We start from the raw sequence: 17,483 nt of genomic DNA, 5'->3' as shown, positions 1-17,483 counted from the left end.
TGTGGCAATGAGAGCCTTTTAATGAAGCATTTTTATTTCTCAGATTATTGTAGTTCTTCCCAGAAAGTTGATTCTGTTCATCTGGGCGAAATGTTTTCGGAAACGTTGGGAGAAACGTTCCATCGTTCATCCAAGTGACTTCTTCAGGCTGTACCATACACCATATTAATCTAATCACATAATTAAATTCTAATTTCTTTTCTTCACAAATTGTAAATGTATCTATAAACCGAGAAATTCTTCTGTTTTTTTCCACTTTATGGAGTTTTTTCTTTACAATATTTTGTCCCTCCTGGGGCACTGTAGTTATGCTTCTGTGATTTTTGTGTTTCCAGGTTTTTTATCCGACTCTAAACATCAACGGGAAGCTGTTTGTTGCCATGGACCAGAACGGGGTTTCCCCACCGCCACTGCAGGGGCAGCTGCCTGCTTGCACCATGGAGAAGGTCAAGGAGGAGAGTGTGAGTTCCGTGTGCTGACTGTGTGTGTGTTCGCTGCAGTGGAAACAATGGTGGAGCCTGCAGCCATCCAACACTCAGACATGTGAATTATGAATCAGCGCTTTGCATAACTCCACTCTGATATCATGGGTTAAAGACACACACACATACACACTCATATCAACCATCTCAGATAACAGTGCCATGGTATTCCCCCCATCTGCTCATACACGTGGGCGCACACACACACACACACACACACACACACACACACACACACACACACACACACACACACACACACACACACACACAAGACTATTTCCACACACACTCTGAACTTTGTGTGCAGTTACCGACATCATTGAAGAGCTAACTGATATAGATTCATTCAGACTGTGTGTTCACCTCACACAGTGATAAATATTTTACCAGGAGCCAATCAGGTGTCAGAAAGTCCAAATTTGGGCAAAACTGTTGGGGAGTGTGGACTAAGCTGAGGTTGATCTTGATAGGTTGTGACATTTGTCAAATGAAGCAAAAGTGCCTTCAAACCTTATACTGTATAACAAAATGTATGGATACACAGAGCTGTCACTAGGAGACACTTTTGAATCGTTAACTTTTGCAGTTTGACAGAAGCTATCTTTGGTTTTTGGTGCCAGAAGTCACCAACACGGTAAATGAACTGTATCACACAGATAGCAGCTAACTAGTGCTCGCTGGCATCCAAATAAAATAGAGCTCACACCACAAACGTTATCAAGAGACAGCTGAAAGTGGCCATAAAGGAGCCAGGAAAAAGCTGCAGTTCCTCTAATGTCCACTTGAAGCTCCGTCCAAAAGTGAATCAGTTCCCAGTGACTCCCATATTAACATTCCCAACTTTATAGCAAAAATAAACATGTTTATAGCCTGGTACAACTGTGAGGGGGGAGCTGGGTTGCCTGTTTAAATTGCAGTGAGGTTCAAAGTTTGTATTATTTGGGATGTCTCTGACAGGTGGATGCCAACTAGCCGCTAGCTGTCTGCTAGGCTTAAATTCAACTAACTCAGTCTCTGAACTGGACCTCTGGACCATGTTTGAGGTGTTGGAGCCTTTGGAGCATTTTTAATGAGCACTGGCTCATGACTCAGCATGTGGTTAACAAGCTAAAGTCTACAAACAAAAGGTCGATGTCAAGCTAGCTATGTCCACATGTTTTTACCCCAGTAAACTGCCCAGTCTGTCAACACTGATGTCTATTGATGAGCCACAACATCGAATGTACAGTAGGCTCAACAATTATACTGAAGCCAGAATCACTAACTCAGCATTAGACAGTATTCGTATTTAACAGGACTACAAACATGCACACACGGGCTGTGCTGATGCCACGAGTAACTAATGTACAGTTTTCACTTGAAATCCTAAAATAGGCTCATTCTCGTTGCTTCCTGCGCTGCACATATTTTTTCACCAAGGCTGTTGACATCCGGCAGTCAGCTGTGCGCCTGGAAACATGCAGTACATAGATGTATCCCGGGTCATGTCCAGTCAAGATGATAATCAGATCACACTCGTTCTGCATGACTCACTGACCAAACACATGCAGAAAAGGTGAGAAAGTCTGCCTGTGCAGATGTGTTATCCAGAAACAGGTGTTTACGTGCTGCTTTGCACTTTTTTTTTTTTTTTTGGCTAAATGGGGACAAATGACATAACATACCCAGCACGAATACCTGCACAGTAAGAATATCAGCATATGAATCTGTAGAATCTGCAAACAGGCAACAAGATTCTTGGTACCAGAAGCTTTGTGGTTTCCTCTTGTAGTCCAAGTGCTGTTCACAAATCATATTTGGACAGGGTTCTGTCTGATACAATAGGATGGTGTATGCACTTTAGTTTTTGTCTGTGTAGGAACCCTGCACACCATCAGCCATCTGTAACCCCGTCTTGAGATCCCCTCCCAGGTGATTCAACCCCAACTTACACTGAGACCCATGTGACCTCAGTGCTGATGACATGGTTGATCAACAACTTGCAGCATTGCCTCCATGACAACCTGGTTAGAAGTTAAATAAGTGGTACTCTCCATCAGTTCTTAGAACTGAAAGGGTGAATGAGTGGTGGGACATCTTCAAGATCCTAAAAATGTAGTCCAGTTTCCTCCAACTGAAGTGTTTAAGAACTTCTGAAAAAAAAGTCAGAGTAAATAAGTAAGTAATATAAATTTATTTGTATAGCACTTTTCACAGATAAAAATGAGAAAGTGCTTTACAAAAAAGAAAAAGAAAAATGAAAAGAATGGAAATACAACAAATAACAATGTAAAACAGTAAAATACAACAAATTAATTAAAAGCTTGCCCATATAAAAATGTCTTCAGCTGCTTTTTAAAAGAATCAATGGAGTCTGTACAGCGTAAAACCAGTGGGAGAAAATTCCACAACCTCGGTGCCACTGCCTAAAAGGCCCGATCACCACGAGTTTTAAATCGAGTGCGTGGGGCCACCAACAATCTCTGATCTGATGACCTTAGAGCTGGGGAAGAACAATGTGGTTTCAGCAGGTCAGATATATACTGGGGGGGCTTGACCATGTAGGGCCCTAAAGGTTAAAACTAAAACTTTAAAAAGAAACCTAAAACTTACAGGCAACCAGTGAAGGGAGGCCAAAACGGGAGTGATATGGGATCTTCAGAGAAGCAGAGGTTGATTGTTGCACTGAGCACTCACAATGTCGTAAATGACCAAAGCTAGTAACAGGAAGCTTGGCTTTCTAGTTCTAACTGAAGTCTGTAAGCTTGTCTTGTGAGTTATGTGGTGTTGCTACAATGACCAGTATTTAGTATTTATTTATTTATTGTCATTGTCAAGAACAATGAAATTGCGTTTGGGGCTTCCATACAACCCAAAAAAAAGAAGAAAATAATAAATACCCCTTAAAACCCAAGTGTACATATTTAACCCAGTGTGACTCCAATGCAATAAGACAATCCTTAGCAATAATGTTCGTAGAAATTCAGACAAAGACCTGAGAAACATGACAAAATACAACAATGCAACCCATTCAATATTATTGTACTGTGAGATATGATATCAGATATGATAGTTATCTATTTAAGAAAGAGGGGGGGGGGCAGGAGGGGGAAGAGAATAAAGATATGATGCACCAATGCAGACCAGTTCATAGCACACGAGGCACGCTCACTGTTAAACACTGAAGGGACTCGTATGTGAATCCTGCCTCTGCAGCACTGAGTGGAGAGCTGCTTCCACATAGATGTTTGTTTAGAAGCTGAATTTTGGTTACTTGCAATCTGTTGTCATTAAAGGAAAAGTAAGGCAATTCAGATAATTATTTGTTTGTTAATGTTTATTTAACCATGTGTAACAATATGTGGACCTGGCATCACATTTTGGGTTATTTAGACCAAAATACTCAATTTTGCTCTACAAGGGCCTGATATCCACTTACGATAACATCATGCTGCTACTGTTCAATCAAAATTTTAAACGAATATCCTCATATGAGGCTCTTATTTTTCTTAAAAACAAAAATAAGGTAAAAAAAATCTGGTAATTCTTCGTTCTTACATTCATCGGGCCCCAATCAGCCCAAATATCAAAGAGAAATTAAAAATGCATGTCGTGGAAGACTTCGGGTCTCAGGAGGTTAAACACAATGTGAAAATCTTGAGAGTAAAATCTCTTTTCAGGAGAGTGTCCTCGGCTAAGATGGCATGTTTTATAAAGGTAGAAACTGGATCTCCAGGACCAGCACAACCATGGGAAAAAACATGCGAATGTGACATAGAGAGGTTCTGACAGGGTTCAAGCCCCAAGCTTCTTGTTGTGACGCGTTAGTGGTAACCACTGATCCACCGTGCTGCCTGTCATAACCCTGAACATAAAGAAATGAACCTGTCTGGATAACTAGATCTTAATCACTAGAAATGTGAAATTACTGGCTTGAATGGTAAACTCATGGAGTGAAAAAATGGAGTTACAAATTAAATATAAACATTTTTTGTTTCAGAGCTCTGATCTTTTGATGATTCCTTTAGTCAAAGTCCTGATTCTCCGAATATCAATACCATTCCTGGTTTTCACAGTTTCCCGTTGTTCTTGAAAAGCTTTTAGTTACTCTGAAATGACATCTCGAGTTTGTAAGGGTGAGAATGGTTTTTTCAGTGTCTTTGTCTTGCAGCACAGTGCCACTTGAAACAGCAGCTTTCAGACACTTCTGTCAATTTAACGTTACCTCGGTTCCATCTTCACTCTCACAGCAGAGCCTTATAAAACCTGTGGCAGCTGAAAGGCAGCGAGCTCCACGCCATTAGGGAATGCACTTATTTTAATACTTGTTTACAGTGGTGTCTTTTCCCTGTCAGGCAGTGGGTTTAGAGTATCATCAGGACAAACACAGCAGCTCCACGCCTGGAGGTGTTCAGTCACCTCCACCTGCTCATAAACCGCTTCCAGACCTTCACTGTTATACAACAAGGAGGAGGAAGAAGAGAAGAACAGGGCAAAGTAGTTAAATACACTCAGAGTTCGCTTTATTAGGTAGACCTGTAGGCTTGAATTCGGTGTAGGGTAAGTGTTCTGCCAGGAAGTTTAGTTTTATGATGCTGTGCAGCTTCATGATTAAACACACTGTTACTTTGTTTATTGTGTGTTATGTTTTAAATAAAGACACATACAAGAAGAGCAGTTATTTACAATATGTGATGACAATATTTCATAATTTTTTGTAAATGCGATAACTCAAGAATGAAGCAACCTAGCAGTTTCAAATTGAAACCATAGGTACATCTGCCAAAAATCCTGGATGAATTCAAATCAAGTATTTGTTTGAGGTCAAGTATTCTTAAAATCTTTTAAGAATTCTTAAAATCTCTAGAAAGAAGTCACCCAGGATTCTGATCATCTAAAAATACTTTCTGAAAATAGAATTTGCTGAAGCTACTAAGGAAAGCAGCACTACTGATACTTTGTACAGTGGTGAATGTTTAAATGACAATAGTGGGGTGTTTCTGAATGCAGGTTTTTCTGAATGGAATTTTGACGTGTAGGTCCTCAGTCATCAAGTTCATGGGATTCTAAGGACCTTAAGTCAAAGGCAAATGGACTTACTTATCAAGTTCTCTCTTATCTAAAAGGGTTCAGGTCTAAACGTTGATCAGGAGTCCTGAATTTCTGCAATTCAGAACCAGCAACACTCCCAGATAACAAAGTGGTTCATCCCAAGACAAAAGCATCCACTCCCAAACTAAGCAACGTCATGCATGATGTGCAATGCAGTGAGGAGTGGTTGGGATATAGGATCACCCAAAGGACCACAGATACATGACACACCATAGTAGGGTCCACATCTACACCTAAAAGAGAGGAGACACTCTTGAGGAGACAGATGTTCACATTTTAAATTGAGATGATATGAGAGCAGAGTAACTGCACTGCAACCACGTGAGCTAGCGCAATAATTTTTTTGCATATGAAACCGGAGGAGTTGTACTTACATCTTATGCCATCAGCTTGTCCTCGGTCACGGTTTCCTTCCACATATAGCTTTGCAAAAACTGCATAAAAAGCACTTGCAGCAACAAAAACATAATATTCCAGAAACACGCTTTGCCGATCCGATCAGCTGTTCATAACACTTCCTACGTTGGAATAGACGTCAGTGCGAACTATCACATGTCCGCGGAAATGTAGTTTTTTACCATGAGGGCCTCAAGAGCCTATACTGGTCTTTTTAAAAGTTATCGTTGACTTTATGACTTTCTGTGTCGTTTCTGGGATGCTGAGGACTCATATTGCACTGCTGGAAATAGTTTATTTTGATGCATATGCTGCTTTTTTGCAAATTTGCACTATAATATTTATTTTCGTTTTTCCTGCAGTGTATAAAAATTGGTGTATTTCAAAAATAAAACTATGAAGACACTCAAAATAAATTTCCTTTGGTGGGAAACTATTTTGTGCAACTTTTTTGTATTTACAGTTTTGAGGGATAAGCCTCTTAAATTTCTCTAACTAGAAATATATGTTGTATATAGCATTCGTATTCTATTTTTATCTTATTGTATATTTTTATTCTATTTTATTCTACTGTATATAGTATATTATTTTATTCTATTCTGTACAGCTGTGTACTGTATTTATTCTTATTGTATTCTAATTTTTGCCTCATAACTTTTGCACTGTCCACTTCCTGCTGTGACAAAACAAATTTCCCACGTGTGGGACTAATAAAGGTTATCTTATCTTATCTTATCTTATCTTAAAAAAACAAAAACGATTTTCAATTTTTTTGTAGTTTATTGCACTTTTTTGCAATTTATGTAGTTACTATGCACTTAATGCAGGCATATTATTACAATTTAGGCTTTAATGGTTGCATTGGTGTATAGCAACTTGAAATGCTCCCATAAATGGCACTACAACATGTAAAAATATAATATAAGCTCTGGCGGACTTGGTTCTATGGTAGGTCTTAAAGGGTTAAGCACCATCCATTCCCCGACCTATATGATCTAGGCATGTTGGGACTTCTGTGTGACAGCCCTGACCAAGGTTAATAACTTAGGCTCTGCTTTAGCTTTTGGAACTGATGAAGCCAGAGCTGGAACCTCTTCAGGAGCCTGAAAGAAGTCAATTGACCACCGACTGGAGCACTTTAGACTACTCATAGAAAGAATAAAAGTTTAATTCTAAGTAAACAATATTGATGTTTAACCTTTTACCTGGACTTTTCTTTTTTTTGGTTGTGTGATGTGACTTAAAGCCTGAGTGCACTTTTAAGGCTTAGCTAGCATTGGGCCGCTGTGAGCGTTTAATCATTGTACTCGGGTACAAAGGAAACTGAAAAGGTTTATTGGAGTCTATGAGGAGTGACTTACCTCTGGAGCCAGCCTAAAGTGGCTGCTAATGAGAAAGTTCTGAAGCATCTGCAAACAGTTAGTCTAATTCTGTTCAGTTCAGTTTTATTTCTGTAGTGCCAAATCTCAACAGTCACCTCCAACAGCATGTCAGCACATTTTGGTAATCTCACCTTTTCTGTCTGGTTTCTGCTGCTGCCAGACAAAATTCCCCTTCATCACAATTAAAAACTGAAATCTCCTGCAGTGTGTAGAAAAAGTTACTTCTTGATAAACTGAATGTAAACTGCAGGGGTTGTGTGGGAGCTCAGAGCAGCTCTGAGTTCAGGTTAGAGTTTCATGCTTTGAAATGAAGTATTTCTGCTTCTCTTGTCCATCCATCCATAAACCTGTTGTCCTGCTGCTCAGACTGATGCAGAGACGAGTGGGAGGAGGAGGAGGGGACGAGAACTCACTTATTTGCCATGGAAATGTCCCCATGGCAACCCACAGCAGCCAGCGGAAGCTAAAATGGCTGTGTGTGTGTGTGTGTGTGTGTGTGTGTGTTTCCCTGGTGCTTCCCTGCCTGGCACACAGACAGGATGTAGGCGGTGTTGTGGGCGGCGACCTTCAGGCCTGTGCGTCATGCTTCATTGGAAGAACACTTAGCAGGAAGCGTTATGTAATAACACCTGAGCAAATGAGGTTCATGCAGGTTCCTCTGTGTGAGGGCCGAGGAGTCCGGAGCTCACCGGGGACTGCTGTCAGGCCTTTACAAGGCGAGCAGCTGAGCACCGTTCAAACCTAAACAACTTTATTTAAAAGGCAGTTTTGCAGCAGCAAAAGGACTTCTATTGTGAGCTCCAGCAGTTTTCCTTGTGTCAGCTTAGCTGTACTGCGGCGACAACCAGATAAATGGTAAATGGCCTGTATTTGTATAGCACTTTTCTAGTCCCTAAGGACCCCAAAGCGCTTTACACAACCAGTCATCCACCTATTGGTGATGGCAGCTACATTGTAGCCTGGGGCGCACTGACAGAGGCTGCCGGACACTGGCACCACCGGGCCCTCTGACCACCACCAGTAGGCAACGAGGACACAACAACCGAGACTGTCCAAGCTGGGGCTTGAACCAGCAACCTTCCGATTACAAGGCGAACTCCCAACTCCTGAGCCACGATCGCCACGATGCGTTCTGTAGTTTTTAAGCAGGTGTAACTCGAGCTATCAGACCTGCTCTTATATCATTTTCCATTTGTATTCATGTAAAGCTTCTATAATTAAATTATAGAATTATAGAAGCTGTTGGTAAAATGGTAAATTTACCATTTTAAATTAAATTATCATTTGATTTCTTGAATAAGACATCTCACAATGTGAAATACACAAATAACTGTACCAACAGATCCAACATTGGGTTAAAAATAATCCAACCAAACTCAGCAGGTCACATGAACCTTTGAAATTAAAGTTTCTATTAAACATCACGTGCTGTGGAGTGGCCTCTCCATCTCCGAGAGCAAAGTTCTGACATCCAGGAGAGCCTTCAGCTGTCTGAAAGGTTGGATCTGAAATTACCTTCCACTAGCTGTGCTTGGGTCAAAAGATGACTAACAAGAACACAACTCTGACATCTGCTTGCATGAATGACCGGAATGAGAATTTAAAAAGGACACATGATTAGTGTAGAGAGGACTTTCTGAACTGTTGGTGAGGATCTCAGTGAGTAGGCAGTAAGGAGGCTCTGATGGTTAATCCAACGCTTGGATTTTGGTAGGACAGTTAGAAGTACAGCTTACTCAAAAAATGTGCTGCAAATTTAAACACAGAAAAGAACTGAAGGACTTTGTCTTAAAAACCTACTCGGGCAAGTTTATTCTTTGAGGAAAACTTTAAGTCCTCATTAGATCTGACACAAATCAGTCCTGGATGGCTCTGCAACAACAACCTGCTTTTTATTTCCTGTTATATGGTCTTGAAGGCTGTTATGGGCACTTTAAAGACACTTCAAAGACAAACTTTGTGAGCTCAATTCACGCAGCTCGTCTAATCTAGTTTAAGGCAGTACAACCTTATCAGCAAGATTTCCTATACTGTCCAGGAGGAGAGCATTCTTGCACTGTAAATTGTAGGGCTTTTATTGTGAAGGGTAATAACAGGAGGATGCAGGATATTACACATTTGTATGGATGCAGCACTGACAGCTCCTCATGTTTTAAGATAAGATAAGATAAGATAAGATAAGATAAGATAAGATAAGATAGAACTTTATTAATCCCTCGGGTGGGTTCCTCTGGGAAATTCGACTTCCAAAAAAAGCACAGCAACGACCGAAGTTACAGTTACAGAATTGTTATATATATATATACACACACACACACACACACACACACACACACACACACACACACACACACACACACACACACACACACATATATATAAATACAGAGACAAATATGAATAAAATATACAAAGGGGATAAATAGAATAAATAGGAATAAAAAATAAAAATACAAGTGAATTGCACATTTCAAGTATTGAGTCTATTGCACTGTTGACTATTTACAAAAAGTATTGCACAAGGTATTGTACAGTGAGGTGAAGAGGCACTACAGCTTAGTTGTTCCCCCCTCCTTTGTCCTCCTGTTTCCCCTCCCTCTCCCCTCCAGAGAGGAGTTAAACAGTTTGATGGCGTGTGGGACAAAGGAGTTTTTAAGTCTGTTAGTTCTTGTCTTGGGGAGAAGCAACCTGTCACTGAACAGACTCTTCTGGTTGTTAATGGCCATGTGCAGAGGATGCCCAGCAGTTTCTTTAATGTCCTTTTCTCTGCCACTGTCACCAGAGTGTCCAGCTTCATGCCGACCACAGAGCTAGCCCTCCTGATCAGTTTCTCCAGCCTGGATGAGTCCCTCTTTGCTGTGCTGCTCCCCCAGCACACCACAGCATAGAAAAGTACTCCAGCAACCACCGACTGGTAAAACATCCTCAGGAGCTTCCTGCAGATGTTAAAAGACCTCAGCCTCCTGAGGAAGTACAGTCGGCTTTGGGCTTTTTTATACAGGTGCTCTGTGTTGCATGACCAGTCCAGTTTGTTGTCCACCCACAGCCTGAGGTACTTGTACTTGTTGACCACCTCCACCTCCTCCCCCTCCATCTGAACCGGCAGTGGACCTTCTCTGGACCTCCCGAAGTCCACAACCAGTTCCTTAGTCTTTGAGGTGTTGAGTTGCAGGTGGTTTGTGTGACTCCATGCGACAAAGTTAGTTTCTGTTCTGTGGAGCTGAAAAACACTATCAAAGCCTCACAGGCTGACATGTGCCACATGTCATTTACTTTGATCAGCGTTTTAGTTTCATCCCCCTATTTCTTGACATTTGTCTGAGTTTTACTCGATGTAGTACCAACACGTTCCTCCTGAGATGTTCCCAGACCTGATGGAACATACTTTATAATCCGTCTGCTCGCTTTCCAGTCAGGAATGGCTTCCATGAGCCATGATGATCACTACCAAGAGCTCAGGATAATCAACAAGGGTTGCAGCAAATTAATGTTGAGCGCCAGTTGATTACTTAGTATATTTTAAACTTTGAATTTGAGAGGCAGCAGCTGAAGTCAGGCTTTAAGAGGAGAGTCGAGTGGGTGTTTTAGAAGTTCAACCCTCGTGAAGCTCATCTGATACATGAAAAAAAATCCAGCAGTGCTTTTTAGTGAGGATGAAAGAGATAAACAGACGCACAGCAGCGGCACGCTGATTTCTCTGATTCATTGAACACCAGTCATCACCTGCTTCTCTGTTGCCGTGGTGATAGACTGAATGCACTCACACACACACATACAAAGAAATCACAGCACTACGTTTGACCCATTTGACCCGACACAAATGTGTGTTTATGCGATGTTATCACAATGGTAACAGAAGAGTCCAAGGCAGCTCATACTCAAGAATGAATGATGAGCATGTGTGACAGCAGGCTCAGTCAAATGAGGATGTCTTTAAAACATATCTTGGAGGAGCTGGTAGAGATCTTTAAGATTGCTTCTTAATCCCAGACCAACTCCATGATTGTTAGGATGGGACTCTGTGTGGGGTAATACCATCTCTTATTCTCTGGTTGCATCTAAAGATCTAAAGTAATCAGGATGACTTCCATCTTTTTAGGTTCCCACGTCCACCACAGAGCTCAGCACGATGCTACTTCCTCGGCCTTCGTCCATGCAGGACTCGGAGCGCAGGGGCAGGGCAATGAGTGCTGCCAGCTACCTCACCGACGTCATGGAAGGTGAGAAGCAAAGTGAGCCACGCTAATTTGAATGCAGGGCACACACACTAAATATGATGTGAGTTGTTATAAACCAGGGTATGAATTCAGTATATTTAACCCTACAATAGCAAAAACACGTGGGAGTCCTCATCAGCTTCTACAAGTGTTTAAGCTTAGGGCTGCTCAATTAATCGAATTTTAATCACGATTACGATCTGGGCTTTCAACGATCATTAAAAATGACTGAGCCGATTATTAGCCCCTCCCTCATTTATCCGCGACACCTTAAAGGCCGGTCCGTGAAAATATTGTCGGGCATAAACCGGTCTGTGGCGCAAAAAAGGTTGGAGACCGCTGATTAAGAGGACCCGAGGGAAGCTCGGAAAGCTAAGCAGAAGTTATTTGGAGAGGAGAGTGACTGCCGTTGGTTGAAAAGAGAGGTAAAAAAAAAACTTCAGTGGTGTTGCACACTATTTTATATTATTTTTTAAAGTCATTGTTAACCCTTTAAATCCGGTCAGAGCAGCACGCTCCGTTTTGTGTGACTATTTTTAAATCCCTGTAGATTGTTTGTTTTGCATATGAAACCGGAGGAGTTGTACTTACATCTGATGCCATCAGCTTGTCCTCGGTCACGGTTTCCTTCCACATAAAGCTTTGCAAAAATTGCATAAAAAGCGCTTGCAGGAACAAAAACATAATATTCCAGAAACACGCTTTGCCGATCCGATCAGCTGTTCATAACACTTCCCACAGTGAAACAGACGTCAGCGCGAACTGTCGCATGTCCGCCATTTCCTGGCCGAAACCAGAAGTGACGTCATTTTCGCGGAAATGTCGTTTTTTACTTGTAGGCCTTAAAAACCTCTACTGGTCATGTTTGACTTTTCTGAATAGTTTCTGGGATGCTTGCACTGCTGGAAATAGTTTATTTTGATGCACCTGCTGTTTTCTTTGCAAATTTGCATCATAGGATTGTTTTTTTAGTTTTTCCTGCAGTATATAAAAATTGGTGTATCTCCAAAATAAAACTATGAAGACACTCAAAGTAAATTTCCTGTTGTTGTAAACTATTTTTTGCAACTTTTTTGTATTTAAAGTTTTGAGGGATAAACCTCTTACATTTCTCCAAGTAGAAATATATGTAAAAAAAAACAAACAAAAACGATATAAATTTTTTTGTAGTTTATTGCACTTTTTTGCAATTAATGTAGTTACTATGGACTTAATGCATACATATTATTAAAATATGGGCTATAACAGTTATTTAGCAACTTGAAATGCTCCCACAAATGGCACTACAACATGTAAAAAAATAATATAAGCTCTGGCGGACTTGGTTCTATAGTAGGTCTTAAAGGGTTAAATAAATATCGTCAAATAATCGCGATCTCAATTTCAGTGAAAATAATCGTGATTATCATTTTTGCCATAATCGAGCAGCCCTATTTAAGCTTCTCAGATGAGAATTGAAACATCTTCATTACCTTCATTAAGAAGTCCAGCTCCCATCAGTTTAGCTACCAGCATGCCTCTGTCCTGGGGCCTCCACATGATTAAGGTGTGGAGAGCAGCAGCAGGTTTCTTAGCTTCTTAGCAGACACCAAAGTCAGGGTTGCAAAGTGGCTTGCAGATGTGGCATGAGCCGTAGGCTGGCTAAAATAGCTTAAACTGAGTTTAAACTTTAGCTGATGTTCTGCTGAGCTTTCTGAATTAATGGTCCACCGTTTGTTCTTTTAGAGGGAATAATTCAGCTGCTATAATTCATTGACTGAGTTTAATGGAGGCATTTTAATGTCTGTTTTCATGCCCGTGCCCTTGTTTTTGCATCTGCAATCGACTTTGCAAACCGCTTTGATCCCATCTCCTTGTTTCATGCTGTACTGTATCTGACTTAATGTGATAGTGGTTGCATTTATATGACAGTGTTAGTGTAGAACAGATGGCAAAGTGGGGAAAGAGAGAAGGGAAATGACACACAGCGAATGACCAGGGGTGGAGTTGAATCCAGGCTGCTGCCTCGGTGCATGGGGCATGTGCTCTATCAGGTGGAAAAAATACAGATCAAAACAACTTATTGATTCTACACGTGCAGTTTTTATGCCCCGGTGACCATAGAAATCAATACTAAGTCTTTATCCACGTTCATTTAGATGGGGACTTCCTAATATTATCCCAAATACCCGCTCAGCTGAGGCTGAGTGGTGAGACTTCTTTGATTTATTTAGCAGACTTTGATAGCAGCGAAACAAAGTGAAGCTAATCTTAATCATTCTTAAAATAATCCCACACAGGATTAAATGGATTTCCTTTCTTTACAGAAGCTTCTGTTTCACTTCATTTCTACCAAATGGCAGAGCGATTTAAAACAGGCTCATTACCTGGAAAAAACAAGTTTCTGCATCAGCTCCAGCATCCTTTCACGTTTTATGTGTTTGCGCTTGTGTGTCAATATGGGACTGTAACCTTGCCTGACTTTGTGTCTCAATATGTGTGTGTTTGTGTGTGATTGTGTAACCACGTATTTGTCCGAATTATAACGCTTTTGTGGGTGCGAGAGAGGAGCGTGTGTGTAGCTGTGTCTGAGTTTGCTTCAAAGACAGTGTGTGTGTGTGTGTGTGTGTGTGTGTGTGTGTGTGTGTGTGTGTGTGTGTGTGTGTGTGTGTGTTGCTGCCCTAGTCAACCCCAGGGGAACACAGGCTTTGTTTGCGCCAGGGACTTGGGAAAAGGGAGAGAGACACAGAGAGAGAATGATAGAAACAGAGAGGGAGAGAGTGTTATCCTGGTCACCCTCATTAACCGTGAGATCATTCCAACTTGATTCCAACATATAATGTAATTACAAGGAGGTATTTCTGTAGTCTATTGATACTAGATAGTGGAAAAGGGGTGGGATTAAATAAGCTTATGCTTCTTCCTGCTCCTTTTTGAACATGGACGTTATTTGGAGTTGTGGTTGCTCGTTTTCCTTTTGTTTGCTTTGTTCATTTGTCTCTTTTAATTCTATTTTTTTTTTTTATACTTTTTCAACATGTTCAAAATAAAGATTCAATCAATCAATCAAAAACTTCCTGTGTGTGTGTTTGTACGTGTGTGTATGATATCGGTGTGTTACATTTCTGGATTCATATCAAATCTGCACCCGTGTGTGTTCTAAGCGTGTGCGTGCGTGTGATAGGTCTGCTGAGTCACAGTCTCTCCCCTCGGCAGTCGCTGCTCTTACAGAACAGATCATTATACAGGAAAATACAAAATCCCACTGCTGTCCTCCCTGCATCCATCTGCACACCCTTCATCCCTCCGTCCCTTCTCGGCTCCACTCTTTGATTTATTCATGTCATTTTTAAAATTATCATCTGTTTCCCAGGAGACTTTCCTTCAATTTAAAATAAGCTTTATGAATTTATTTTGCATGGTTTAACTTGAGCTCTTCTTTGGATTAAAAAAAATAAAAACAGCACTACGATCCAAAATGTTCTTACCAGTTCAGATTAACTAAGCAATCACCAGGTGGCGTTTGGTTGTATGGAGGGGGGAAAAAGTGCAAAAATAAAATAGAAATATTAAAATAAATCGAAACATAAATTGTAATTTTATAAATATTTGCTTCAATTTACTTCTGCATTCTGCATCAGCTATGATTTTGTCATAATTACAAAATATTCAAAGTACGTCTGGTAATAGTCAGGAAACCTACACGGGAGGTAGTCATAGGGCATTTTCACAACTGAAAAACAATTTTGTTAAAACACTGTAACCCAATCAATTTTACACCCACTCCAAGTGTCTCAGCTCAAAGAATAAACAATCAGTTCAGCATAATTTTAATAAACTGCATGAAGATGATGTCAGTGATGAAGGGGAACAGAGACGTTCGTAAATGGTCTGGTTCTTATAGAGCGCTTTTCTACTCAAAGCGCTCTATACAACATGCCACATTCACCCCATACACACCCATTCACAGAAGCACTATTATCTATATGGTGAGTGCTTTCTAAATATCATTCATACGCATTCATACTCCAATGGATGCATCAGAGAGTAAGACGGATATTTCATGTCCAAGGATATTTGGCATGAAAACTGGGATCAAACCACCAACCCTCCTGAACTACAGCCACCCCACCTCGTACCTGAGGAGTTTCTGATGGTTCACTGCAGAAAGTTTGGCTCAACTTTAGTTGGCTGCTTAAAACAAGTTATACCATATGGAAAGTTTTTACTTAATACGAGGTTCATTTTTCAGCCATGACTCTTTTTGTGTGAAAATCATTTTCTAATCTGATCACATGTTAACTGTAAATGTAGCTCAAAGCTGTGAAATGGAGAAACAATAACAGCGTTCACGTTTGATATATCAGTTTGGAGATTTCCCAACATTCAGACAACTTTTGGTCCTGAAGAAGGTTTTCATGAACCTTGAAGAGCCTGGATAATTTTATCTGATGCCATAATCGGAAATGGTGATGAAGAAGTGCAAAGAGAGCATCTATCGATCCTCGCTCAGCTCATGTAAATGTCTCTATAAGGGCTCTTTTACAAAGAACAGTTTGGGAGTGCGACTCCTCTCACTGCTGCCATAATGCCGTCGGTCATCACACTGACACCAGAGGACACCTTGTAAACATTTAGGAGTACTCCAGCCCTGTGACTTTTCACAGTCGGCATTTTCGAGGCTCCGTCACTGAACGAGACGCTTTTTTACTTTAAATAAAAGGCTGCAAATCCGCCAGTGCTTTTTTTCATAACGTGCCTTCACTGTTTGTTTTACTGATCTTCTGATTAATTAGTTCATGTGTTCAGGACTGTTTGCCATCAAGCTTTGTGCCACACAGCACAAGTATTTCTGTTATCGTTGTTGTTATCGACCAACATAACTACAGGTAATGCACTCTGAGCCTCTGCTCCACAAGTATTTATATAGAAAGAGCTTCAGATTGTAACACAACAGATACATTTATCAACCCAAAATTCCTTTTAGACCAGTCTTTGTTCCTATTAATAATCACATTTATCCATTGATTGGTATTCTTTTCAGCTTGCCTCCATCCTGCTGTATCCGAATCATCTCTTGACTTAAATCACTTCTGTTCTTGTTTTAATCGAGCAAAATGTTAGATCAGAGTCAAAGTCGGCAACAATCCCAGCAGATCAGCTGATCTTAAAGATAATTTGAGCAAATTTTAAGCCAAATCTCGTCTTTTAAGCTTGCTATGTATTAATTTGTCATCTGTTTCAGTCATCATTACACCTGGAAAATCATACACAGGGCCCAGTATTTTTGCACCTTTAGTCTGTTCCACAATCAGCTTTGTAACTTATCCCTTTCCCAGCTTCTCAGTTGTTCCGTTTCCAGCTTAACCAGTGTAACTTTGTTTATGCAGAAGGAAACCTCCTGACCACATTTTGTTTCCTGTGCAGAACTGGAGGAATCCCATAAGAAGTGTCACCCCTGCTGGTACACGTTTGCCCACCATTACCTGGTTTGGGAGTGCTGCCCTATGTGGCTTAAGGTGAAGCAGCTGGTGAAGATCATGGTGATGGACCCCTTCCTGGACCTCGCCATCACCGTCTGCATCGTCCTCAACACGCTCTTCATGGCCATGGAGCACTACCCTATGACTGATGAGTTCAATGGCATGCTCACCATCGGGAACCTGGTAGGAACAATGGATGAATGAATGCGTGGATGCTTGGTGGGAAAGCAGTAAAGCATGGTTATTGGTGGAGATATGTGGGTGAGAGACACATAGACACAGGTGCACTGTTCACCCAAAACAATCACAGGAATACAGAAGCAAACAAGATCAGATATTTGCAGAATAATCAGCTCAAAAACTGCTGCTTAACAAAGGCTCACAAACTGAACCTAAATAACAGATGGGGAAACCCCATAAAGGTAAAGGGGGAAACCAAAGGGACCATAA

The 17,483-nt window shown here is 40.8% G+C and overlaps 1 protein-coding gene across 1 annotated transcript in view; it reads left to right on the top strand.

The window, feature by feature from the left end:
- LOC146662752 (sodium channel protein type 3 subunit alpha-like) overlaps positions 1-17,483 on the top strand; it is a 279,350-nt gene that overhangs the window by 152,830 nt on the left and 109,037 nt on the right. Inside the window, exons 14-16 of the mRNA XM_085419328.1 lie at positions 336-461; positions 11,454-11,574; positions 16,978-17,216. Of these exons, the coding sequence (XP_085275454.1) occupies positions 336-461; positions 11,454-11,574; positions 16,978-17,216 (486 nt within the window). The remainder of the gene's footprint in view (positions 1-335; positions 462-11,453; positions 11,575-16,977; positions 17,217-17,483) is intronic.

Source organism: Rhamphochromis longiceps, linkage group LG9 (assembly GCF_057381845.1).
Source record: "Rhamphochromis longiceps isolate RC_006_pf linkage group LG9, R_longiceps_female_GT1.1, whole genome shotgun sequence".
Lineage (NCBI taxonomy): Eukaryota > Metazoa > Chordata > Actinopteri > Cichliformes > Cichlidae > Rhamphochromis > Rhamphochromis longiceps.
The sequence above is the reverse complement of the archived record's forward strand: the minus strand, read 5'-3'. Positions and strand labels throughout refer to the sequence as shown.